This window comes from Coturnix japonica, chromosome 16, assembly GCF_054131305.1.
Source record: "Coturnix japonica strain WE chromosome 16, WE-NBRP24, whole genome shotgun sequence".
Taxonomy (NCBI): Eukaryota; Metazoa; Chordata; class Aves; order Galliformes; family Phasianidae; genus Coturnix; species Coturnix japonica.
Window position 1 is genome coordinate 2,996,198 of NC_140678.1, and position 22,092 is coordinate 3,018,289.

Consider the following 22,092-nt stretch of genomic DNA (forward strand, 5'->3'; position numbering starts at 1 on the left):
GGAGGAGGCGGAGAGAGAGGGAGGCGGGGTCTGCAGCCGCGCATGCGCAGTCGAGGGGCTTCCCTCGGCGGCGGGGTGAGGAGGGGGCGCCCTGCGCGCATGCGCACTGAGGCTCTCGGCCGTCGCTCGGTGCCCGCCGCCTCAGCGCTGTGAGGAGGCCGCGCTGTGAGTAGGCCGCGCCGTTATCCCTTATGGAGCGGCTCAGTTGAGGAGATGTTGGACCTCAGTGAGGAATAAGCTCGATATTTCAACAAAGTCCTGCACGTTGGAAGCAAAAGTGAGGAAATAAAGGAGAAAAGCTGCTTATTTTTCTGCCTAGATGTGGGAGAAAATGGAGGCCCAGAGGCTCAGCGCCTCACACAGCACTGAGGGGGGAATATGGGGCCTGTGGGCCGCCATAGACCTGGCTGAGCTCAATGGGAGGACAGGCAGCATCAGCAGGCCCATGTCTCCATAGAGGTAGGGGTGAGCTGACACACACAGCCCTCCATGTCTTCAAACCCCATCAGAGGCTGCTTTGATTCCAGCTGAGCACTGCGATAGGTGAGAAGCACCATTAGGGTGTAATAAATCCTCACAGTCCCGCTGCCTCGCACCCACACGCTGCCCTTTACCCTTATAAAGCAACAGAGATAAAACCAGGTGCTTCCCTGCTTTGGTGCATCACCCCGAGCAGCCCTTCCTCCTGTAACCCAACCCTGAGCTGGGATATCAGAGCAAAGAAATCAGGCGCTGCTCTCACTTCCACTATCGATCACCTCCGCGGCCCCGTTTTAGTGGGTTTATCAGCTGCTGATAAGCACTTCCTGCCCACGTAAAAATAGATTGTAATTATCCACCCGCTGCAAGGAGATGGATGGATGGATGGATGAAAGTCAGCTCAGCAACCATCAGGTGAGTGTTAGCAATAAAGTCTGGCCCTGCTCTAGATTCTAGCTGCCAGCTTGCACTCTATAATGTGAGGAGAGAGTGCATTGAGGAGAAGGGAGCTGGGGCTTAGGAGACCATCCAGGCCATTTCCTTGCAGGATCAAGCATGTCGTTCCTGACAGATGTTAGCCTAACCTGTTCCTGTATTTCTGACCAGGCATAAACAGCCAGCACTCATTTGCAGATAAATACCCCCTGGTTGTGTACATGAACCTGCAAAATTGGTCTGTCACACTAAAAGCATATAAACCTTAAGATTTAACACCGAGATACCCATTATCCACATTGTTTTTGCTCGAGACGTGAGATAACGATAAGTAATCTGTTAAATTGCACTGGATTTAATACTATAGGTGGTAATAACAAGCATCCACAGACCCAGCTGTCACTCTGCCTTTTGCAGTGCCAAAAGATTAAGTGCCTGAGATGAAACTTGATAAATTCTCCCCTCTTGGATCTCAGAAGATTGAAGAGAGTGAAATCTCCCCTCTGACGGCTCTCCAGCTCTGGGTTTGTGGGGAAGGAACGCAGATGGCCAGGCAGAAAGGGGGGGGGGGGTCGACTTCCTCTCTTTGGAAGACTCCCTTCTCTTATTGTTTCGCCTGTGCAGCTTTATCAGATTGAATTCCATTGTGCAATCTGGGCCCTGCTTCTGATCTTAATGTCTCCGATTTTCAAACAGTTTGCGTAACTAACTTCTCTTTAATACAACACTTGTGTTTGCTGAGCTGCTTCTGGAATTTCTCACCCACTCACAGCTCCTCGTTTTGGGGTGTGGGTGGATCTGAATGGCTGCTAAGTGCATGACCCAGCAGACAATGTAAATCTTGACTGCATTAAGACATTGGCAAGGAGACATTTTAGATTGGTGCCAGGTTTCCTTCTTCCTCCACTGAAGGAGATATGCCATGCCTTTGACAAAATGATGAGCTCATACCAGAAGTATTATTTATGTCTCCCGCCGTCTTCACCTTGAGCACATATGGGGCCATGTGAGAACAACTTGATCTCACTAGAAAGCTGTGATGGGTTCCCCCGAGACAGCAGTTCTATCTCTCCCAGCCTTCCAGACGTGTTATGAAAAAGTTTCTTGTAAATGAGAATCAGAGCTTTGCTCTGAAGCAAACAAAGAGTCATTGGAGGACTGGGGTGTTGCGCTCACATCTGCTTTTGTTGCAAACAACTCCTTGCCGAGCAAGCTGCAGCTTCTTAAAGCAGATGCAACCGAGAGCAGCGAGAGGGTTGCGGGGAGGAGGTTTTGTTTACTTATCACTTGTTTGGTATCCTCTAGATCCTTCGGAATTGCTCTGGCAGATGAGATCCAGCTACTTCCGTATTCTCCCTTAGAGGCTCCAGAGGAAGGTGTGAGGTTGAGCAGCTTACACAACAGCACAGCAGTGCGATCCACAAGTAAGCTGACCTTTTTTTTGTGTGCCTTTGCTTACAGACACCGAGATTTCGATCTCTCGCGCTTCCTACTTAATGTTCCTGTTGACTGACGTTCCCATTATCCTCAAAGAATATCCTGTGAACTCCACAGAGCCCGGAGTTGTGGCGTTATTCTGAACTAAGCCCCAACTTTTGCTTTCGGTGGGAGAACACTTTGTTTCACCCAGCATTTCTCCTGTTTCTTTCATGTAACAGATCCTTGCTTCCAGAGGGCAGCACCTGAATTAGCCCCTCTGCACCGTGCATCAAATCTGATGAACAGCCCAAGCAAACCAAACTGCAGTCACATGGAACACTTGGCTCTGCTCTGCTGCAATGAGTTTGGGGAGATCCTTGCTCTGAGCACCAGTATTCCCAGAAAGAAAGCAAACACTGGCTGCTGAAAGATATTATTCTCATTTCTACAAGGCTTATCTTCTGGTGCTCTATAATACCTTGGCAACCCCACAGAGGATTCTGGTCTGGTTATTTTTCCCAGAATCAAGGCCTGGCTTCATGCCACACTGAAGCAAGAAGTATTCCCATGATGCTAAGGTGATATGAGCTGATAAAGCAGCAGCCACTTTTTGTCCTTCCAAAGATAACCCTTGAATAGGAGGCAAAGCTTTCAATGCAGGTATGCTCACAGTCAGCACTCAAAGGTGAGGCACCCCTAAGATTTATGTGCTTTATTGAAACAAACAGGAAACAGGGAAATACTTTTTAACTGCTGAGAGATTACAGCATTCACATCAGAAGGGTAAGATCTCTTTGCTGCTACTTCTAAGCAGAAACGCGCTACAGCAAAAATATAGTACTATTAACCACTTATTTCATTCATGGCTAATAGGCTTCACACAGTTAACTACCTGCCTACTTCTCTGATTTATATCCCTGCGTAAAACCAGCCCCTGCTATTTCCAGGCCTTAAGACATATGTTAATCTGGAAGTTAAAGGCTCATCTTACGCATTTTTATGCTGAAGATACTAAAAAGGGTGAGGGAAAATCTGTTTGCAGATACTGATAATGTTTGCATGAAAACTCAATGACCAGTGAGACAAACACACCAGTTGAATTCAGGCACCTCTTGAGTTTCAATCATTTCAGAAGATCAGGAGTGCCACAAAAAGTCCATTCCTCAGCAGGTGAGTAAGCAGCCCCCACAGCAGTCCCACTTTGCTGGTTCCTGTGACTGATTTTGTTCTCTTTGCCCTACATGAGATCATCACAGATTGCTCTATGGGGACTGCCTTCCTGGGGCAGCAGCAGCAGCAGCAGCACACTGTAACCAAAGCTTTTCTCCTGTGATGCAGCATTTCTAAGAAGTTCCTTTCACTTCTTGGATGGGAGCAGCCAGTCGTTCACTCCAACTCTAATTGCTGCTGTGCATAATCCCCAGAAGGAATGTAACAACTTGTTTCTCACTGTGAAAATGGCAGGTTCTCCACTGCAAGCTTTAAGCCTTTGGCTGAATACCTGCCAGGCATCTTGCCTGGGGTCAAGGTTTGTTCTTATGGTCGTCCATGCCTTGCTACAACGGGGGCGCACAGCTAGATTAATACTACCAAGAGAAGCGGGGCGGACAGAGTCCCTTCCTTTCTCCTCTTACCCCCATTAAGTGCAGCAGCTGCAGCCTGAAAGAACACACCAGTCTTTCAGAAAGATTCAGATACCAGAAGAAAAAGCCTGAAGCACAGCATGGCCCTATAGACAGCAGAGAGAGGCTGCTGCAAGCAGCACGGGACATGTGCCCCAGGATGAACAGTGAATGAGTGAGCATGTGTGCACATGGGGAGCATCTCCACTCCCCAAAATACTAAACCTGAACCCCTTTTACCTGATAAATGCTTTGATTTTCTTCCTAATAGCAAGCACATGCGTTTGGCACAAGAAAGTTTTCATCATGTGAGATCTGCAAAGCATGCAAAATGAAGGTCCAGGCATGCTAACTGCACCACAGGGCAAATTTCTCTTTTCCAAACCTCAGCAAGATTCATACATTCCTTCTAAACCCAGTTGTGAATCGCTTTCCTGAAGGCACTAATACTGAATGCAGGTATTGATAGTGCCAAGCAGTAAACCTGCACCTATAAGGAGCCACGTAGTTCAACCAGAGCCCACAGAGAGGGGAAAATAACCAAGCAACCAAAGGAAAAAGGATGCAGTTAAAGCAAACAATTGCAAACCTTATAGGGAGACACAGTCTGATTAGAACCACCAGACAACCACATGTAAAATGGGGTTTTTAGTGCAATTTCAAAGCATTGTGACCGGAAGACGTAGATCAAAAATGTTACATCCATCTAAAAGGATGAATTCAGCTCTAGGCACTCCGGTGTTAATGTACTGCAACTCCAGTGACTTCAAAGGGATTGCTGCCGATAGAAAGCAGTGCAGCCAGAAGCACTGGCTGGGAGCCTGCATAAACAAGCAAAAAAAAAGATTTTCATTTTTTAAGAAGCCATAAAAAATAGTTGGAGCTAATTACGTGACAGGGGCCTGGGTGTGAAACAGTAATGGCAAAGCCTCGGGGATCAAGACAGGAACCTTTGATTCGCTCCCTTCAGCTTATGAATACTTTTGCTCTAACAGTTTTTCTTCTTTCCATTGCAAGCTGCACACACTGCTGCGATGCTGCACTCCAGAGGCCCCCACCGTTGCTCTGTACTGAATCTCAACCCTTTGTCTTACAATCTGAGGCTGATTTCAGGTTGCAGAGCTAAAGCAGCAGCTGTCTCCAAGCAGAAAGCCCATTTTGTGTTCACCTTCTGGAGCCGCAGCTGAAATCACGACCACCCCATGAGCAAAGTTTCAAACTTCCCTCTGAAGCTCCCTGAAGTTGAAATATTAATCTGGAAAGCACTGAACGTGTGTTTCTGAAGCTCAGTTATTAGTTTGGAACGGGAAACAAAAGTTCTGGAGCCCGCAGGCTGCCACCGTGTCTACTCAGTATTAAAATGCAAAGCAGAATCTACGCTGCCTCTGCAGAAAAAATAACTAAGAAAGAAATATCTGTGTTCCATTCATGCTCCCAGGTGAAATGTAAGATAACTGAGCCCTCCTAGGAAGGCCCTGATAGCAGCTCTGCTCCCTCACCCGCCTGACATGCTGACACACCCAGGCTAGACAGTAAATTTATTCAACCACATTAATTTCTCCTGGTCCTTAAGTCGCAAGTGGTGAAATCTCATTCATTTATGCAAGCAACTGGAAGATTTATTGTAAATAAAAGTTCTGCACATTACACAACTGGCTCAAAATCATAATTAGAGTTGCACTGGGAAACATGTTTTATTTATTCTGACAGTAGTCTGGCTTCAATAATCATAGCATGATAAATGCTCCTGAAGTTTGCAGAGTTTCAGCAACTCCAGAGCTTATCACAGACGTGGAAGTGAAAACATCTGAATAGGTTTGATGTGGCTCACAAGAGGTCCTGAGCACTTCTGTTGTATAGCATCATTTTACATCAGCACCAGGCTACCAAGAGCTGGTGGGAGTGTCCTCCTTCACTGTAAATCAAAGAAATGAGATGTTCTGCTGCTTCTAAACTTCCGAGACCTCCTCCCGAAAGCTGGGCCATGTCTGCACGAATTAGTGAGGTTCTGCTGTGGGGAGAAATGACAGTCGGATTGCCGAGCCGACAGACCCTCTGGAAAAGGGTCAGTGACACCATTAATAGGATGCAGACATTCCCCATCTCTAGCTGTTCTGCACCCTGCCAAGAGTTCTAGTGCTTTCTTCCTTTATAGTTTCAAGCACAATTTCAGGCCCATAAAACATCAGAGAAGACAGAAGCTCTTACCCCAGCCCTGACAGCAGCCCATGACAGGACACGCACACTGCGAATAACTTGAACTAATGATGCTGTGCTCTCACTGGTCTCCATCTGTTCAAGGGTATTTTAAAACATACCAAATCAGGTTTACCCCGGTGGCATTTACTGCTGCTCTGAGACTAATAAATGGCTCTGAGTGCAATCAAACATTTATCTGGCTTTGTTCATTCTTGAAGCCCAGTCTCCTTGCTCCTCAGGCCGAGCATCCTCAGCTGCACTCGCTCCAGTCCAGCCATAGAGCAAGATCACTTCAGTGTTCACCAAGAGCCCGATCCAGCTGTCATGTTCTTTCAATACAAAGAATCAAAGCAGTTTATTTGCAGAATACCAGACAGGTTGTGTATGTGTCCCAGGGCCACAGCTATGTACTTCACATGAGTAAAACTCTACTATCATACAGATGATAGCCACTTTCACAAATACTTCAGCCAGCCTGTGCTGAATTTAGAACAGCTAGAATACTTTCAGGTCACATTACAAGAAATAATGGTTTTTATTGCTATAAAAGGAACGTGTTGGTAACCCATTGCTGCACGTCCCAGTGAGAGAAGGTGGAAACCTTTCCCAGCACCCACTCTGCAGTGCCCATGGATGGCAGTGGTGGTACCAGGAGAGTTGATCACTTAGTGATCAGAGTTGATCACTAACCAAAGAAAGTAGCCTTTGCATAGCCAAATGCAAACATTAAAGATAAAAAAGCATTGGCTTGTAGCAGTGAAGCTTGCACTGAGATACATTTCACCCTTTGAAAACTTGCTTGCTGTCTGCCAAGGCTGTTCTTCGTGTTTCTAGCTCATCTGCCAGGCCAAGTGAACAGAGATTGGAGTAAACTGGCTGTGTAAGAGTGAGAAGAGCAGAGCTTGCTCACTTGACTTCAGCACACCGAACACCAACAAGCACTTTCCATCACTTTATTATTGGCAAACCAGCAGACAGAAAGAAACTAACCAAACTGTGCATCATTGCAACTAACATTTCAAACGCAGAAGTGAACTGAGGAGCACGTGCCTTCGCAGCAGAACATTCTTCAAGGTGCTTTAATCATCAGAAATACCTTTAAGTGAATCCGAGGTATGGAGTTCATGCTTGACACAGCCCTGATGAGTGATTCATCAGCCAAACAGACAGCGTTCGTTGTCTCTAAGGGTTACAGCACGGCCTTTATTTCACCAGCAGAATGCAACAGTTTCTCTGAAAAGAAGGCTGCGTACATCAAAACCAAACTTGCACAGGTACAAAACAAAGCCCTTGAAACAGAATGCCTGATAAAAGAAGCAGCTTTAACTTCATTTATCAGTCTAATTAATTAGAAGGGGGGGGAAAATGGCTTAGAGGAAAGGACGGTTCAAGAAATAACAGAATTCTGTGCAGCAAACACAGATCTTACAAAAATACCAGAGCCACCTTAAAACCAATCTCCTAATTTAAAATACCCACCAGCAACAAAGGCTGTCCTGCTTGGGCTTCCATCTTGTCATGAGACTCAGTATCTTATTTACAAGACAAGAGAGGAAACCCTCCAGCAGGTGAGCGAGCAGCACCCACCTCCCTGTGCAGAACAGGCTGCGGTGCTGTGTGCAGACAGGTCCTGCATAGCCCCCGGGTGCTGCTTCAGCCTTTACTGGGTCAGCCCTGATAGCAGCTGCTGAGCTCTTATTGCCAGTGAAGCCAAACAAATTGTTGGCAGTCATAAAAAATCGTGCTCGTTTATGTGTAATCAAGTTATCAACATGGCTTTAGTGTTGCGAACCGTGGATGCCCCAATTAAGGGAGAGAATTTTTGGACAAGAATATCACGCTGATGTCTGGAGGGGGTCAGGAGGGGATCTGGAATTGCAGTGTAATCCAAACAGTGAAGAACCAACAGAGGCCAGAGGTGTGCAGGGTAAGCATTCCCCTTCTTGGAGGGGGGAAAGCAAAGCAAGTCACCTCTGAAAAGCAAGAATCTGCTTTCACAGCCCAAGCACCTGAGCTCTTCCAGCTCTGCTGTCCCTTTATTGCTTCTGGAGGTCAGTGTGTTATACAGGTTTTGGTATTTCTTTTGTACCAAACAACAAATTGACACACAATGATTTGGGGAGCTATTGGTAAAAATCACACCTGAACTCTTTTTAAACATACCACAGTACTTAGTTACTCCTGAGCTGTCGATGTTTGCAACGTGTTGTATTGTTAAAAATATGGAAAGTTAGCAAAATGCACCTCCCCACCCCACACACACACTGTTCAGATAAAGAAAAAAAGAGAAAAGCTTTTTCCAGCTGTAACATCTGCTAAGTCTAACTAGCTGACAAGTGCTTCTGATGAAGCGTGCTTGCCAGAACACTACGTAAAAGAAGAGGAGGGACTTCACGGAGGAGGGAACGCAAGCTATTTTTCTCCTTCCCTCACCCAGAAAATGCACGATACCGTTTGCAAACAAGGAAAACAACACGCCGTCCCAACAACATGCAACACGAGGGGATCTCATGGCCAACACAGCAGCACTGAGTTATCTCTGGGTCGTCGTCTGTGGCAATATCACAGGAGCACACGCTATCCCAGCAAAAGATTCTGGAAAATGCAGGTCCCTTTCCCATTCGTCAGTTTCTGTATTATACACCTGCACGATGCTTGTGACGTTGTTCAGATGCCAATTGTACCCCCCTACGATATAAATCTTTTTTTCTAGCAAACAACAGCCAGCTTCCGACTGACCTGCACGCATTGGGCTCACTGTTGTCCATTGGTCTGTTTCAGGCACATAATATTCCACAGCCAAAACATCAAAACAACGGTCAACGTGGTCCATGCGGCCTCCCAGAGCGTAAATCCTATTGTTTGCACTGACCATGGCATGCAGGACTCTGGGTTCGTTCATCGGGGTTTTAAACTCCCACTGATCCACGGCGGGGTCGTAGCAGTGCAGGGCTTTTTTATCTTCCACTGAAATCCCATACCCACCTGATATGTACAACTTGCCTCCCACCGTGGCTCCAGCATGCCCCCACGTCCTGCGCTTCAGGGAGCACACGTAAGTCCACTCGTTATCTTTGGGGCAATACTTCTCAACAGAAGCCAAGCTCCCCGAGCGGTTCCTCCCACCCGTGGCATACACCATGCCATGCAGGACGTTCAGCTGGAACTGAATCCTGCTCTCCTGCATGGCCTGGATTCGCAGCCACTGATTCAAGTGAGGATCGTAACGGTAGCAAATATCAACCGCTCCTTCACCGCTCCGGTACTGCAAGTGTTGTCCGCCTACGATGTAGACAAAGTTGTCAAGCACGGCCACGCAGGAATGGCTGCTGCCCACCTCCATCTCTGTCAGCTCCTTGAACTGGCGCCCGCTGGCATCAGGCAGGCAGTACACCTTGCAGCTGACCGTGCGGTCGTTGTCGGTGTAGGGAGTGCCACCGAAGGTGATGAGGGACAGAACGTCAGAGCGGATGGTGGTGCGAGGGGACTGCATCTCGTGCTGGCGGAAAGGCAGGATCTGGTAATTGAAGGCCTCCAGCAAGTACTGCCGGCACAGGACGTCCTCCACCATGATGTCAAAGGTCTGCACGTTGTCCACCAGCTCGGAGGACTTCATGAGGGGGAAGCGGATGTGGCAGAGCACCTGGCTGGCGCTGGCACGGCGAGTGGGGTCGTACTGCAGCCAACGGACGGCGGCACGGAACAGGTCGATCTCACTGCAGCTTTGCAGCTTATTGCTCTGCAGGAAGAAAACGAGGCGCTCCAGAGGCAGGTGGAGGAAATCCTCCTCCTCGGAGATCTGGAGGAAATGCCTAAAGGTGAATGCATCGACGGATTCCTTTAAGGAGGCGAGGCTAAAGGTGGTGGCCATCTGCCCGATATTGAGACACGTTTCTACGCTCATGGCAGACTTCAGGAATTCCTCGCAGAGCTCCACGACAGGCACCATCTGGAGGAAGACAGCAGCTCCCAACACATCCTGAATACAGTCAAGATCAAGAGTCACTTCAGCACTGTAAGCGAAGTCTATTATGTGTTTCAGTCCTTTTGCAGATACGCCTTTCAGTTCGATCACATCTTGGCTGGCTTCTCTCATCCCGCCTGTGAACATCGCCCTGGAGGTCAAGAACACAAACAAAAATTTCCCCCTCTTTAATTGCATGTAAATGATGTGTAACTTCTCATTTTTTCAAACATACTGAACCTCTTAGGAAGGATGAAGGGGGGAAATCAATCAAGGCTAAACCTCTAAAAGCCAGGAGAAAACAAAAAGAATATGCAGTTACTTATATACAGCTTGCATAAACAACGTACTGCAAAGTCACGTTCAGCTACCATCATTAGGTTTGTCAGTGCTGCTTCACTGGCAGCATATGTAGGAATGGTTCCCAGGACAAAGAGCCAGGAAGTGCTCAGAGCTATCAGAGCAGGGAGTGTCACATGCTGGACCAAAGGATCCTTGATATTCAGCAGCCAAAGGCAACAACGGGATCTGCAGCAGCATGGGTTGGCATCTGTAACTCTAACTACCTAATTTTCAGCTATGCAGGATGTGTGAGCATAAAAAAGAATATACTTTGGGGAGACATCCATGCTAAGAAGTCAGTGAGCCTCTAAGTGGGCCTGAGCGGGGCCTTCATGCAAAGCCCATTGCACTGGAGGTGAGATATCCAATGGTTTTAGCATTGCCATTGCAAGTACAATTTACAGAAGGCACTGGTAATCACAACAGAACCTCCTCTCCAAGGCTCCTTCCCAGTGCCTTAAGAAAATAGGACTTGTGACCACTTCAGAAAACCTCTGTTATGTTGCAGTACAACAGCAGGGGGCTGGAAGGCAATTAAAAAAGAGGGGGAAAAAAAAAAAACACAACGATTTTCTTACAGCACAGCTGCAAGCACATCAGTTGACCAGGCCATGCTGAGATTAGGCCCTCGATCACCTCCTTGGGAGGCTTCTAAATTCCACAGGAAGCACATACCACGCCAAGCACTGCGCGCAGGCATCTCGTAAACCGCTGCTCTAAAGCAGGGCTGCCTTTCCCAGGCACGGGGCCTGCAGGCGTGATGGGGACAGAGCTGCACGTTATTTTTTTTAATAGGTTTACATTACGTTTCAGCAGTTTTTGTTACATATTGGTGGCTTGGGGGCAAAGGTTTGCGCTGTGTGTAGCGTTCAACAAGCAGCAGCAGAGCGATTCCGCGGAAGGCAAAGTCAAACCAGGTTGCTGAAGAACAGTGACATGCAGTTTCACCACCCAGAATCGTTGTACAAACATCACAGCAAGCCCACAAAGGCTGTCACACCGAAGACCATTCAAACTGCCTGCACATTTGAGGCCATTTTTTTTTTTCACCTTTGATAACCTACTTTTCCACGTCTGAAAGGTAAATTCACCGTGAAGGCAACAGTGTCAGAGCTGCAACGACTTTAAGATACAAATTACTCGGAGAAAATGCTGAACAGACCTTCCTCTTTAGCATCAACACAGGAATAAAGAAATACCTTGGGAACGCTGTCAAAAGACAGGAGTTCCAAGTTTCCTGTCCAAACCAGGCTAGAAGAACTGCGGCCGTCCAGCACAAACCTACAGAAAGCTAAATGACCTAAATAAGGAAATATCTGCACATCAAATCAGCTTTCTGTAACCGAGTGACCAGGAACGCTGTTCGCAATTATTTGTCCATACAGCAGATGAGAGCGATCTGCTAAAATCCCCCTCATATCCCATGTCACCAAACAGCATGCTGCCTGATCCCCTGCCCCAGAGGAGATGCAGACATGTGTGTGCTCATGCATTAGCTATACAGAGCTGGATGTGCGCAAGCAAAGAAAAGCATTACTGTTGCCATGATGAAGACAAACCATCAAATAAAATGCCATTCCTTGAAAAAAGTGTTATGGTTTTAAAATGCTGATGATATCAATGCCTAAATTTCACTCTTTTCCCTCCCCTCTTCTGCATAAAGAGTATTTTCAAAAGCTAGATTGTTCTGCCATTGTTCCCCAGGACAACCTTACTTAATGCCACAGAACTTATAGCAAGAAACCTACTCAGCAATTACATTTCAACAGGGAAAACACACTAGCAGTGGCACCGCATACAGCATTTATGAATACAAATAGTGCCATTAGCATTTGGTGGAAGATCAGCTCCATCATTAATTGCATGCCTGTTAGGGAGAGCGATAAGCTTGGAAGGTTTATGTTACCGAGGGGAGTCAGAAGGGAGAGAGAAGGGAACAGCCTGGAAAACGTGAGGGTCTGTAAGATGGGCACCATCGGAGCAGCTGAAGAAATGGGATACCCAAGAGATACGCCTACATCCCTTGCTCCTGGTCACCTGCTCAGGTCAGGAAGGAACCTACATGTCAAGGGACTGCTGAATGGAGAGAGAGAACCCCAAGTCACAGAACTGTTGTACAAGACTTTACTAGAGGCAAGATGGATGAACTCAATTTTTCACTTTAGACTGAACTCCCCGCTCTTCTATTGGTTCACCATGCCTTAATTCGGCAGAGGAAGCTCATCTCCATGCTTTGGCTTCCTACAAACACAGAAAGGGACAATTGTTCCCAATGGGCTGGGGAACAAAACACCTCATCCTCCTCGAGGTGGCTTCAAGACCTGCCCTTGAGATGGGTCTCAGCCCAGTGGCTGCGGCAGAACAACCTCATCAGAACGCAGAGGGGCAGACCCCAGACCTCCACACACCTTCAGGGAATCCCACTGACATCTGTGGTGCAAACCATACCTCCAAAGGGCTGTGCGGGGGAGTGATGTTGGGGCACGGTGGGGTGGTTGGGGTAGGAGAGGATGGGGAAACAGAAACCAAGGGGAGAGGTAACAGTGCCTGCTTCCCTATCAGATTCTCACCTGAAATAGTCACTGCAGGCAGCCAAGACAACTTTATGAACCTGAAACACTTCATTATTTATAGTGAGGATGACATCAAGCAGCTGAGCCTGAGCTCGGAGCGAGGCCAGTCCCTGCAGTAGAGTGGTGCTGTGGCCAGGAGCAGAGAACGTGCATTTCAGGGTGCTGTTCTTGTCAGCCATGCTAAAAACAGAACAAGAGAGACAGGCTGGTTTTAAATTAAAACAATATGTGGTATACCTACAAAGCATGCTGGGGGAGAGACTGTAACACGAAGCAGTTCGAAAGCAAATTCCCAGCTCGACAGCCACACAGACCATCATGACATCAGTACCTCGGTTGTATTCCCTTATCCCAGCACAAAAGAGACATCCAAAATGTTAAGTTGTACTCGTGTGTTACTGACAACCTGTCACGCCGCAGCACATGTGGGCTTTGGGGACCATCCAGACATCAGCAAGAGGGGCCAACATCTCCATGAACAGTGGTGTCCACACAGCGCTGCTACCCCAGAGTCCACCCTGACCTTGACTTCAACCACAAGACTGACTCACAGTTGCTCATTCTTCTCACCACCTAACCTAAGTGCAGCTGTTAGATATTCCGTACCGGCCAAGGACAGCCCTGCTCGCCCTGTTTGATCCTTTCCTCATGCCTGACCCTCCTGAGAAGAGCAAAAGCAGAATATTGCACAGCACTGGCTGCTCTAAATAACGTCAACTGTTTGAACTGCACTGTAAACAGTCCCCTCCCAGTGTAAATATTTCCTCGGTTTTCCCAATGCCTCTCACACATGTTCCTCGGTGCGCGGAGCATCATTCTTAGATTCACTTGGCCTCGAATGCACTTGTCAGTGAGAACACTGCATTTGGAGGTGAACAGCAGCAGCATTCCTGCACAAGTGGAAATGATGCCGAGATACTCCGTGCTCCTCCAAAGGCAACCAGAGTTCTGCTGCAGGTTCCCTGAGCCAACACGGGGCAGTTTGTCCCGCACAGCTGCACTCACACCAACAGGAGGAGAAATCTTAGGCTGACTTACAAACTTCATCCAACTCTCAACTAGTTTTCTGGATCAACACCCCATGTTCTCTGAATTCTTCTGGGAAGAAAACACACGAGAGTGGGTCAGTATTCAGGATGGATCTTAGCTTTTCAGAAGTCATCTGCTATTCGGGCTCTGCATTTTCAAGGGATGTTTTATGGAAGGGTGACATAAAAAGATCACAAATAGATGACAACAGATGTGGAAAACAACATTGCGTGTCCCCAAATCCACACCACCTGCTAAGAGCCAACCCAAGGAGTTCACCACCACCACCACAGCAACAGAAGCCACACACAGGGGACCAAACAAGTAGGTGAGGTTAGAGGAGCGTTTAGGAGATGGGACAACAAGATAAGGGATGTAAACAATCCTCAAACAATAAGGAACAATGGGCAGGACTCACAACATGCCTCACTATCAGACTGCAACTTCCTGCAAGCTTTAGAGAACAGGGAAATCTGTCATGTCCATCAGAGCACTGGGAGAGCCAGTGCAGCTCTGCAGTGCCTTGGGATGCCGTGGGAGGCAGCGATCACATTTTAGCAGTCTGCTTCAAAACTGCACCTCGAAATTCATAAGGGTTCTTATTGGGATGGCTGACACCACTCAGCTGTGCTTCCCCTGAAATCCCTCCCTTCGAGTCAGAGCATGAAAACAGTCTTAGTACAGAGAACAGCGTCCAGCTACAACATCCTTCCTCTAATAAAAAGGATTAGCAGAAAGGCAGTTGCTGACAAGACCCTTATCCATGACTTTGAGAGCCAAGAAACATCTCCGCGCTCCCACTCTTCCCATGGCGAAGGAGGAAAGTGATTGGAGGGAGCTACTACATGAATATTCATCGCATCAAACTCATTTTACTCCTCTCTTCAGAGCAATCTGCTGGAGCAGAGAGGAGGAAACATCACGTGCAAGTAAGGGAACAGCCTTGTCCTGCACACTGCCACTCACTGAGCCAGCCCCAACCGCACAGGTAAAGCACACTGCAGGGATGGCAGCCCCACAGCTCAGTGCAGCTCCCGTCAGCTCCATCTCCTGCAGGATTCTTCCCACAGCAATTTCCTTCAGTCAGACTCATTTTAATGGCTCCTTTTCCCTGTGCTGGTGTTGACTTACCCATAGATGGCTGCTAAATGGCACAGCCCTCCCCGTGTGGGTGCCTCTCCAAACAGCACCTGAGCAGACAGCCCTCCCTTTGATTTTTTTCTCAACTAACTTCCACAGCCACTGCTAATAACCAGAGAATAAACTCAGAGAAGATTTCTGTACCAGAAGAAAAGACTTTGTATGTGCTGCAGTTCATTTCAGCAGTAATTGTGAGCAGCTACCCCAGGAAAGCTCCCCATATGGGTCCATTTACAAGCATGGAGCAAAAGGACCCAGCAACAAGATAATCTTCCAGGTAAAAGAGGTGAAACAAACCAAAACCCAACAGCAACAGAAGCACTGATAACACCCAGCTTCATTCATTCTGATAGAGACATTTTAATAGAAACACTGGAAGGAAGATAGAACTGAAAAATCACAAGGAATCAGGAGGAAACTTACAATAAAGAAGAAAGAAAGAGGAAGGAAGATAGGTGAGAAAACAGCAGAGGTGTTTGCATTATGGGTGGTAGGAAGGGGCCTGCAGCAGAAGCCATCACCCCCTAGGCACAGCCCCACATCACCACCCAGCTCTGCTCTGCTTGCTGGAGATGGAGAGCAAAGTAACAGTGGGACGACAGAGTTAAACCAGCACAAAAGGAGGCCTTGAACATCTGAAAGTGCCTTTGTGAGGCTGTCTCTATCTAAAGCAAGGTCTGAATATGCCGTGGATTTGTTGCTGAACAATTTGTTACAGAAGAAGCAGCCTTGCAGACAAACTTCAGCAGAGCTGCATCTACTTCTCAGCAGTTCAGAACATGCCTCCGAGATAAAAGCCATTCATTGCACAATAGGGAGAAAAGTGTTTATTCTGCTCCTTCTCCCTGCCCTTACGGTGCAGGCAGGACTCTCAAGCTTCTGGAATTTTCTTCTTTTATCCATCTTTGCTCTCAGGAAGGTGGCAGAGCTTTGCAGAGCTCCTGTGTGGGGCCAGGCAGTGTCAGATGGGCACGGCTGCACCCCGCTGCATTCCTGCTCTGGGAGATGTAAAAAGGAGCATCAGCCACACCAAGCAGCATCACCATGGGCTGCACAGCTGTCTGACAGTGGTGACATGATTGGGGTCTTTAACATCAATACACCAATACAAAGGTGAGTTTACGAGGACAGAAACCCCAGTTTTCATAGAGGAAGAGCTGAAGCAGTGAGAGGCATCTTCATGTGAATATAGTTGCATCCATAGCACAAATGGAGGCGATACAGGTTTGTTTGTTCACTGTGAGCTGGACTTCAATACAGACACTGAGAAGATGGACTACTTGCCTTGGGCAGCCCTATCCAAGACCACTAACATCACAGACAGCCAGCTGTCAAAAAGGGACTGCAGGGACAAGTAATGGGATAGAGGATTTGTCTCCAAGCTGCTGCTCTGAAGCCAGATTGCTTTCAATCCTCTCCAGTCACTGCAGGACAGAGCTCAGCACAGATCCGTGACCACAGCTTGGGGACAACCAACACCAACCCACACGCATGGGGAAAAGGTGAAAGTGAGGGTTAAGGGAGCGGCTCCAGGCAGACTGCAGGCAGGCAGAGAAGGCAAACAAGTCCAGAAATGCTCCTCCTGCTGCTGCACCTATTGCAGGAGCGTGGCCATGCGCTCACTCTTGCCCCAAACACACTGCCCCACATCCTGACACTTGGACATCCTGACACAAGGACTGCTTGATTTCAGACCCAAAACATGCAGTGAGGAAGCATCAGAACACGGTGCTGGATGCCCACAGGACCTCCAAAGCTGATGGGCTGGGATGTTTTAGGGCCTCCAAGAACAGCCCCAGGAACTGCCCCAGAGCAATGATGGAGCAATGATGGTGACGTTCCACCCGCCGCACTGACCTCGGTCTCACCCGCGCTCTGCTCTCAGGACAGCTGGCCCTGCTCTGCCTCCTCTGCTCTGCACAGCACTGAGCATAATCCAAGATGCATTTCAAGCTAATGAATCATTTCACTATTTTTTTTTTAATTATTTTTTTTTGTTAAACCAAATCTGTACCGATGATTAAAAACATCAAAGCTGGAATTAAAGGCTTACAAAGCATGAGTTCATATTTCAGCGTGTTTGTAACTCCTGCACAAGTACAAACAGAGAGAACTACACCAGGCTGGATTAAACACTTCAGCCATTGAATCAAAGGGGGAAAAAAAACTTCATTTGCTACACGAGTGCCTGGCCTTCTGCTCCTCTTCCTTCATCATGTGGTTCTCCATGAAAGGAGGGATAGTTCTGGCTCAGCATCGCTCTGCATCCCTGCTCAGCATCCTTGCTAATATCCACCCACGTTTTCCCACTCTCTGGGCAGGTGGTGCTCGGTAATGTTTCATGCAGGAGGAACTCAAGGGGGTTGGCAGGATTTCCAAGCAGGGCAACCTTCCAGCAGCCAGCCTCTACAGTAAACACGAGCTCTGAAGGCAGGACCCCGTGGGGCATGGCTGGGGTACAAAAGAGGACAGAGGAAAAGCAGCAGCTTGTGTGTGTTCACATAAAGGACACAGTGCCACATAAACAAAGGGCTTGGGATTGCAAAACAGCCGGCCAGGCACCTTCCAAGCACTGAAGCCTGTAACAATTTTTTATGGCAAGAGCAAAAGAACCACCATGAAGCTGCACAGTGACTTTATTTAGCACATACAATGTGAATGCTAAGGACTCGTCTTAAGAACCTTTGAAAAGCAGCATTATAGATACTTTAATAATGCAAATCATTTAATGCCCTTCGCTTCACGCCTAAGTGAAAAACACATTCAGGTTCTGATTTTTAAACTACAATTAAGACACGTGAAATCAAAACAAAAGTCAAACTCCCTCGGATAAGTCACTGGTAGCCATGGTTACTGCAATATAATTTCACATCCTTCGGCTCCGTATCACATGCCCCAGTGCTGAAGAGGAGTTTTCAACACCTTGCATCCCCCCCTCCCGTGCCACAGTCGGACTTTGGGTGCAAGCAGAGCTGCACTGTAAGGACTGCAGCCCTCGTAACCCATTGCACAACAGAAAGAAGGTCTGCCAGCAGCACCCCCAGGAACAGCACCTGCCATTGAGTCCTTAGCAAAAGCAACAGCAATAAGCACGGCAGCTAATTAAACCTTAACTCTGAGTGAAGGCAATGGTTCCATCATCTCTGGAAAGATATGTGAGCAAAATTTCTTTGCTCTCTTTTCCACCTCCTCCCCTTAATTCCTCCCATTTCCCTCCTCCGCCTCCACTCATTTTCCCCTCCTGACACCCTCTTTTTCATCAGAGGCAATAAATACAAGTGGAAAACCTGAGACCAGCATCCCTATTTAGAAGGGACGTGCAATTTGGAGTGCTCAAATGAAGATCAGAAACGAGCTCAAGCTTTAGAACCATTTATGCTTTGTGGGCAAAAATGGCCTCCTGTAAAACATCTCAAAGTGAGCAGAGAGAATTCAGCAGCGGTTTGAAAAGCCTTTTGTCTTTTAAACCTCCAGTCTCCAAGTTAAAGAGAAGTTAATGTCTGGAAAAGGGAGAACGATGTGGAATCACTGTTGTCAGTTCAGAATCTGGTCCTCCCCACCCACTCACTGCTTCTCCATCAGCATCCTTCATCCTACATGTCCTAAAGCTGGAGCCGAGGAAACCCCCATGACCCAACTGTAAGGCAAAGGTCTTTTCATCTTCTTTATCTCATTATTATCGTTATTATTTCATATCAGGAGAAGTCCCAACATCTCTGCATCTCTTCTTGTTTGCTTTCCAACTGGGTGCAGGCAGAGCCCAGCACACACACACACACAGATATATTCTGCCCAGACTTCCATCGTAGGCTGTTTGCAAGCCAAAAGAGGTGGGATTTGGGTTTCTGCTACAAGTGCTAATGAAACTGGATGTCTGTCAAAAGCTGGTTGGTGAAATGGTGCATTGGAGCGTGGAGCAAAAAAAAAGTGGAGGGCGAGATATCTGAACACATTAAAGTCTGTGCCACCTCGTGGGGTTTCAACGTGAGGGGATGGTCAGCACACGCTGTGCTGGGGACAAATGGCGAGGGAAAAAGAAGAAGGAAAAAGACCAAGACCGTGGTGCACGGCTCCCAATGCGTGATGTTTAAGGTAGCAAGTGCTGTTTAAGGCAGCGCTGTCAGCAGTCGGTTTCTCCCACCTTATGGTCAAAGCCAGGCTTGAAAAGAAAGCAAACCGCAGCGGTACCAGCGGTTTCTGCAGCACATCCCTGCTCAGCCCCCCGAGCTGCAGCGGGTTCCTCCCGCACCAACACCCCCCGCAGCCGGTGGCAGCCGCTGAGCAAAGGCCGGGAGGCACCTAGTGGTGCTGGGACGCACAGCACAGCCACCAGGGCCACCCGAAGGGATGGAGCAGCACGGAGGGACCCCACACCTCCACCTGAGCACCCTGAGCAGCCAAGGGTCTGGAGCAACAGCAATGTGAAGTGATGGAACAGCAGGCAGGGCTAGAAACCCCCGCCATCCCAAGCTGGAGAAAGCACTTGCAGCAGATGCAAGCAGCTGCCCCAGCATTTGGCACAGAAACACCAATTCCAGTTCAGTTCCACCAGCAGCTTCTCACCACCACGGCTGCCTGCAGCTGCTCCCCTCCTTACCTGAACCTTCCTACAGGTGTGGGCCCATCCCAAACACACGAACACCTTCCTGGGTACAACAGCACAACCCAGGGCAGCCAGAAGTGCACTACAGCCCTTCCCCAACTTTCCTCATCTGCACCCATTTCTCTGCACGTCCAGAATTCATCTTCCATATAAATAAGGAACTGGAAGAGACACCGCAGCCAATACTGGGCAAGAGAAAAACCTGTATAGAATCATTGGGGTTTTCTTCTGGTCTAAAGAAAGCCTCCAGCTCCAAAGCCTCCCAACCTTGAACAAGAAAGCAAGTAGTGATTTTTTTACAGTGATTTTTTACAGTGATTTTACCCAGAGCGTAAACATTTCCACCCCATCTACCAGACCTAACAACTGCATCTGCTTTTCAGCTGCCACGTGGCAGAGAACAGCACACGTAAAGCAAGCAAAACTTCATATGGCTGCAAGAGGAAAGAATGTTGAAGACTGAAGCTGTGTGAGGCCACAGCAGCACAGAGACAGACTCAGCCCTTGTTGTTACCTCCCCCTGCCCTGCTGCCCAGCGGGGTTAGGGGAGTTGAGGCTGATTTCTCTTGATGTGAACCAACACACGCGTACTCACAGATAAGAGGGACCTGCGGGTCCCCCATCCATCCATTCTGCTTTTGACAGGTGGGATCACTTTCGGCAGCGTGTCACAGCATTAAGGGAGGGCTTTGAGGAGTGTTTGTACAGCCTGGCTGCCTTCCTTTGCTCATGGGATTAACCCAGGCTGGAGAGGCACAACCTGCCCCATCTGGGCACCAATTAACTCTTGCTTGAAGGCCTACGTGATGGCATCCCCTCCATGCACCCGGAAGGTGTTTTCCCTGTATCTCCAAACCCAAAGTGCATCCCCATGAGCTACAAGGAAACACTGCAGCTCCTTCCATGCGATAATGAGGGCTGGGAATAAAACACGAAACCAACTGTAGCTCAGGAAACTATTAACAGTGAAAGGAGTTAAAACAAAAAGGCACGTTTATTTCAAAAGAGAAGATTCGGGTTTTCATTTATAAGGAGAAATCTAACCAGGTGCTGTTAAAACAACGAAGCAATACATAAGAATGCTGCAGAGGACACAGACGTGCTGTCAGCGTGTGCTTGTCCTGCATACGGCCCAAGTAAAGCGGGCTCAGAGCAATGGCCATCACACCATCACCATCCCAAACCTGCTGCTGTGCTCTGAGCACGGAGCTGAGTGGTTCCCAGCACAGACACCCTGGGCAGCGCATGGTGCACAGCCCTGCTAAGCTGTCACAACTCCAAAGATGGAAGTTCTGTCCGTGCTGTTTTAATGGCACTATTGAAATGGTATGTGCGAGGAATGGCCTCACACAGCAGATATTTAGTGAGTGAAACGGCTCAGGGCAGGAGGAGCTGCCGAGGAGGCACTTTGGGGTCTGACAAACCCTGAATCCTCCTCTTGCTGCATGGAGGCTGGCGGTGCACCCAGCGACCCCCCTGTATCCCACCGAATCCATCACTTACCATTCGGGACACTGACACCCGTTTAGTTTTAAACGATCCACAAAAACAAACACGGGGACACGTTGAACCCCGCGGGGAGCAGCACGGCCCCATTGCGGGCTGTTCATCCCAAACCGCGGCCGCTCCGCAGTGACACCGACCGGTGACCGCCAGCCCCGCGCTGACCCCGCAGCGCCATGTGCCCGCACCGCTCCGAGCCGGGCTGTGCCCACCGGGCCGCGTGGCAGCACCGCAGGCCGGGCCGGGCCGAACTCAACGACAGCACCGGAACCGCGGAGCCCCGCAGCCATGAGCGCGATAAACGGCGCCGGCGGAGCCCCGCTGTGATCAGCACGGAGCGGCGTCCGGCCGAGAACGAACCGAAAGCGAAGCGGAAAACGACGGGAGAACGAAACGCGGCGGGGCCGGAGCCCGACACCGCGCCGAGCAGCGCCGACACCGCCCGCCCCACGGGCCCACCCGGCCGCTCCCCGCTCCCGGCCCCGCAGCCCCGCAGCCCCGCCCCGGCCCCGCTCCGCTCCGGGCCCCGCTCACCTGCTGGGCCGCTCCGCGCCGAACTCGGCCCCTCCGGACTCCGCCATCTTCGCTGCGCCGCCGCTGCCGGGCCGGGCTGGGAGGCGGCGGGCGCCGCGTTAAAGGCGCAGCAACGAGCGGAGCTCGGGGCGCTGCTCCCATCCACCGGGACTGGCACCGCCCCGACCGGGTCATTCCGACTCGGGAACCGCGGGGACACACGATGGGAGCGAGCGGGGCCGGCTCGGGGCTGCGGGGGGATGGAGAGAC

General features: G+C 49.0%; 1 protein-coding gene and 1 long non-coding RNA gene across 11 annotated transcripts; one reads left to right on the plus strand and one right to left on the minus strand.

Moving 5' to 3' along the window:
- Nucleotides 1-108: 108 nt before the first annotated feature.
- Nucleotides 109-6,344, plus strand: LOC107325360 (uncharacterized). 9 transcript variants are annotated; one of them, XR_014935082.1, is made up of 5 exons: nucleotides 215-277; nucleotides 825-894; nucleotides 1,333-1,439; nucleotides 2,221-2,339; nucleotides 4,228-6,344. It is a non-coding gene; the product is annotated as an uncharacterized LOC107325360 (long non-coding RNA). The 9 variants fall into 9 exon arrangements; XR_014935088.1 differs by lacking the exon at nucleotides 1,333-1,439 and having other exon boundaries at nucleotides 109-277; XR_014935085.1 differs by lacking the exon at nucleotides 825-894 and having other exon boundaries at nucleotides 109-277.
- A 750-nt stretch (nucleotides 6,345-7,094) lies between these two features.
- On the minus strand, nucleotides 7,095-21,916 carry KLHL26 (kelch like family member 26). Of its 2 annotated transcripts, XM_085517816.1 has the most exons (3): nucleotides 21,844-21,916; nucleotides 13,032-13,214; nucleotides 7,095-10,270 (listed from the first exon to the last, which is right to left on the minus strand). In XM_085517816.1, exons 1-3 carry the CDS (start codon nucleotides 21,888-21,890, stop codon nucleotides 8,689-8,691), a joined length of 1,812 nt encoding a protein of 603 aa, XP_085373942.1. In that variant the 5' UTR covers nucleotides 21,891-21,916; the 3' UTR covers nucleotides 7,095-8,688. The 2 variants fall into 2 exon arrangements, with proteins under 2 accessions (XP_085373942.1, XP_085373943.1); XM_085517817.1 differs by lacking the exon at nucleotides 13,032-13,214.
- Between the last annotated feature and the right edge of the window lie 176 nt (nucleotides 21,917-22,092).

Coding starts and splice junctions, on each gene's coding strand:
- KLHL26 (XM_085517816.1), bottom strand. CDS start 21,890: ATGGCGGAGTCCGGAGGGGCCGAGTTCGGCGCGGAGCGGCCCAGCAG. Junction 13,215..21,843: donor GGCGCGGAGCGGCCCAGCAG/GTGAGCGGGGCC, acceptor TTCTGTTTTTAG/CATGGCTGACAAGAACAGCA. Junction 10,271..13,031: donor GCCTGCAGTGACTATTTCAG/GTGAGAATCTGA, acceptor CTTGACCTCCAG/GGCGATGTTCACAGGCGGGA.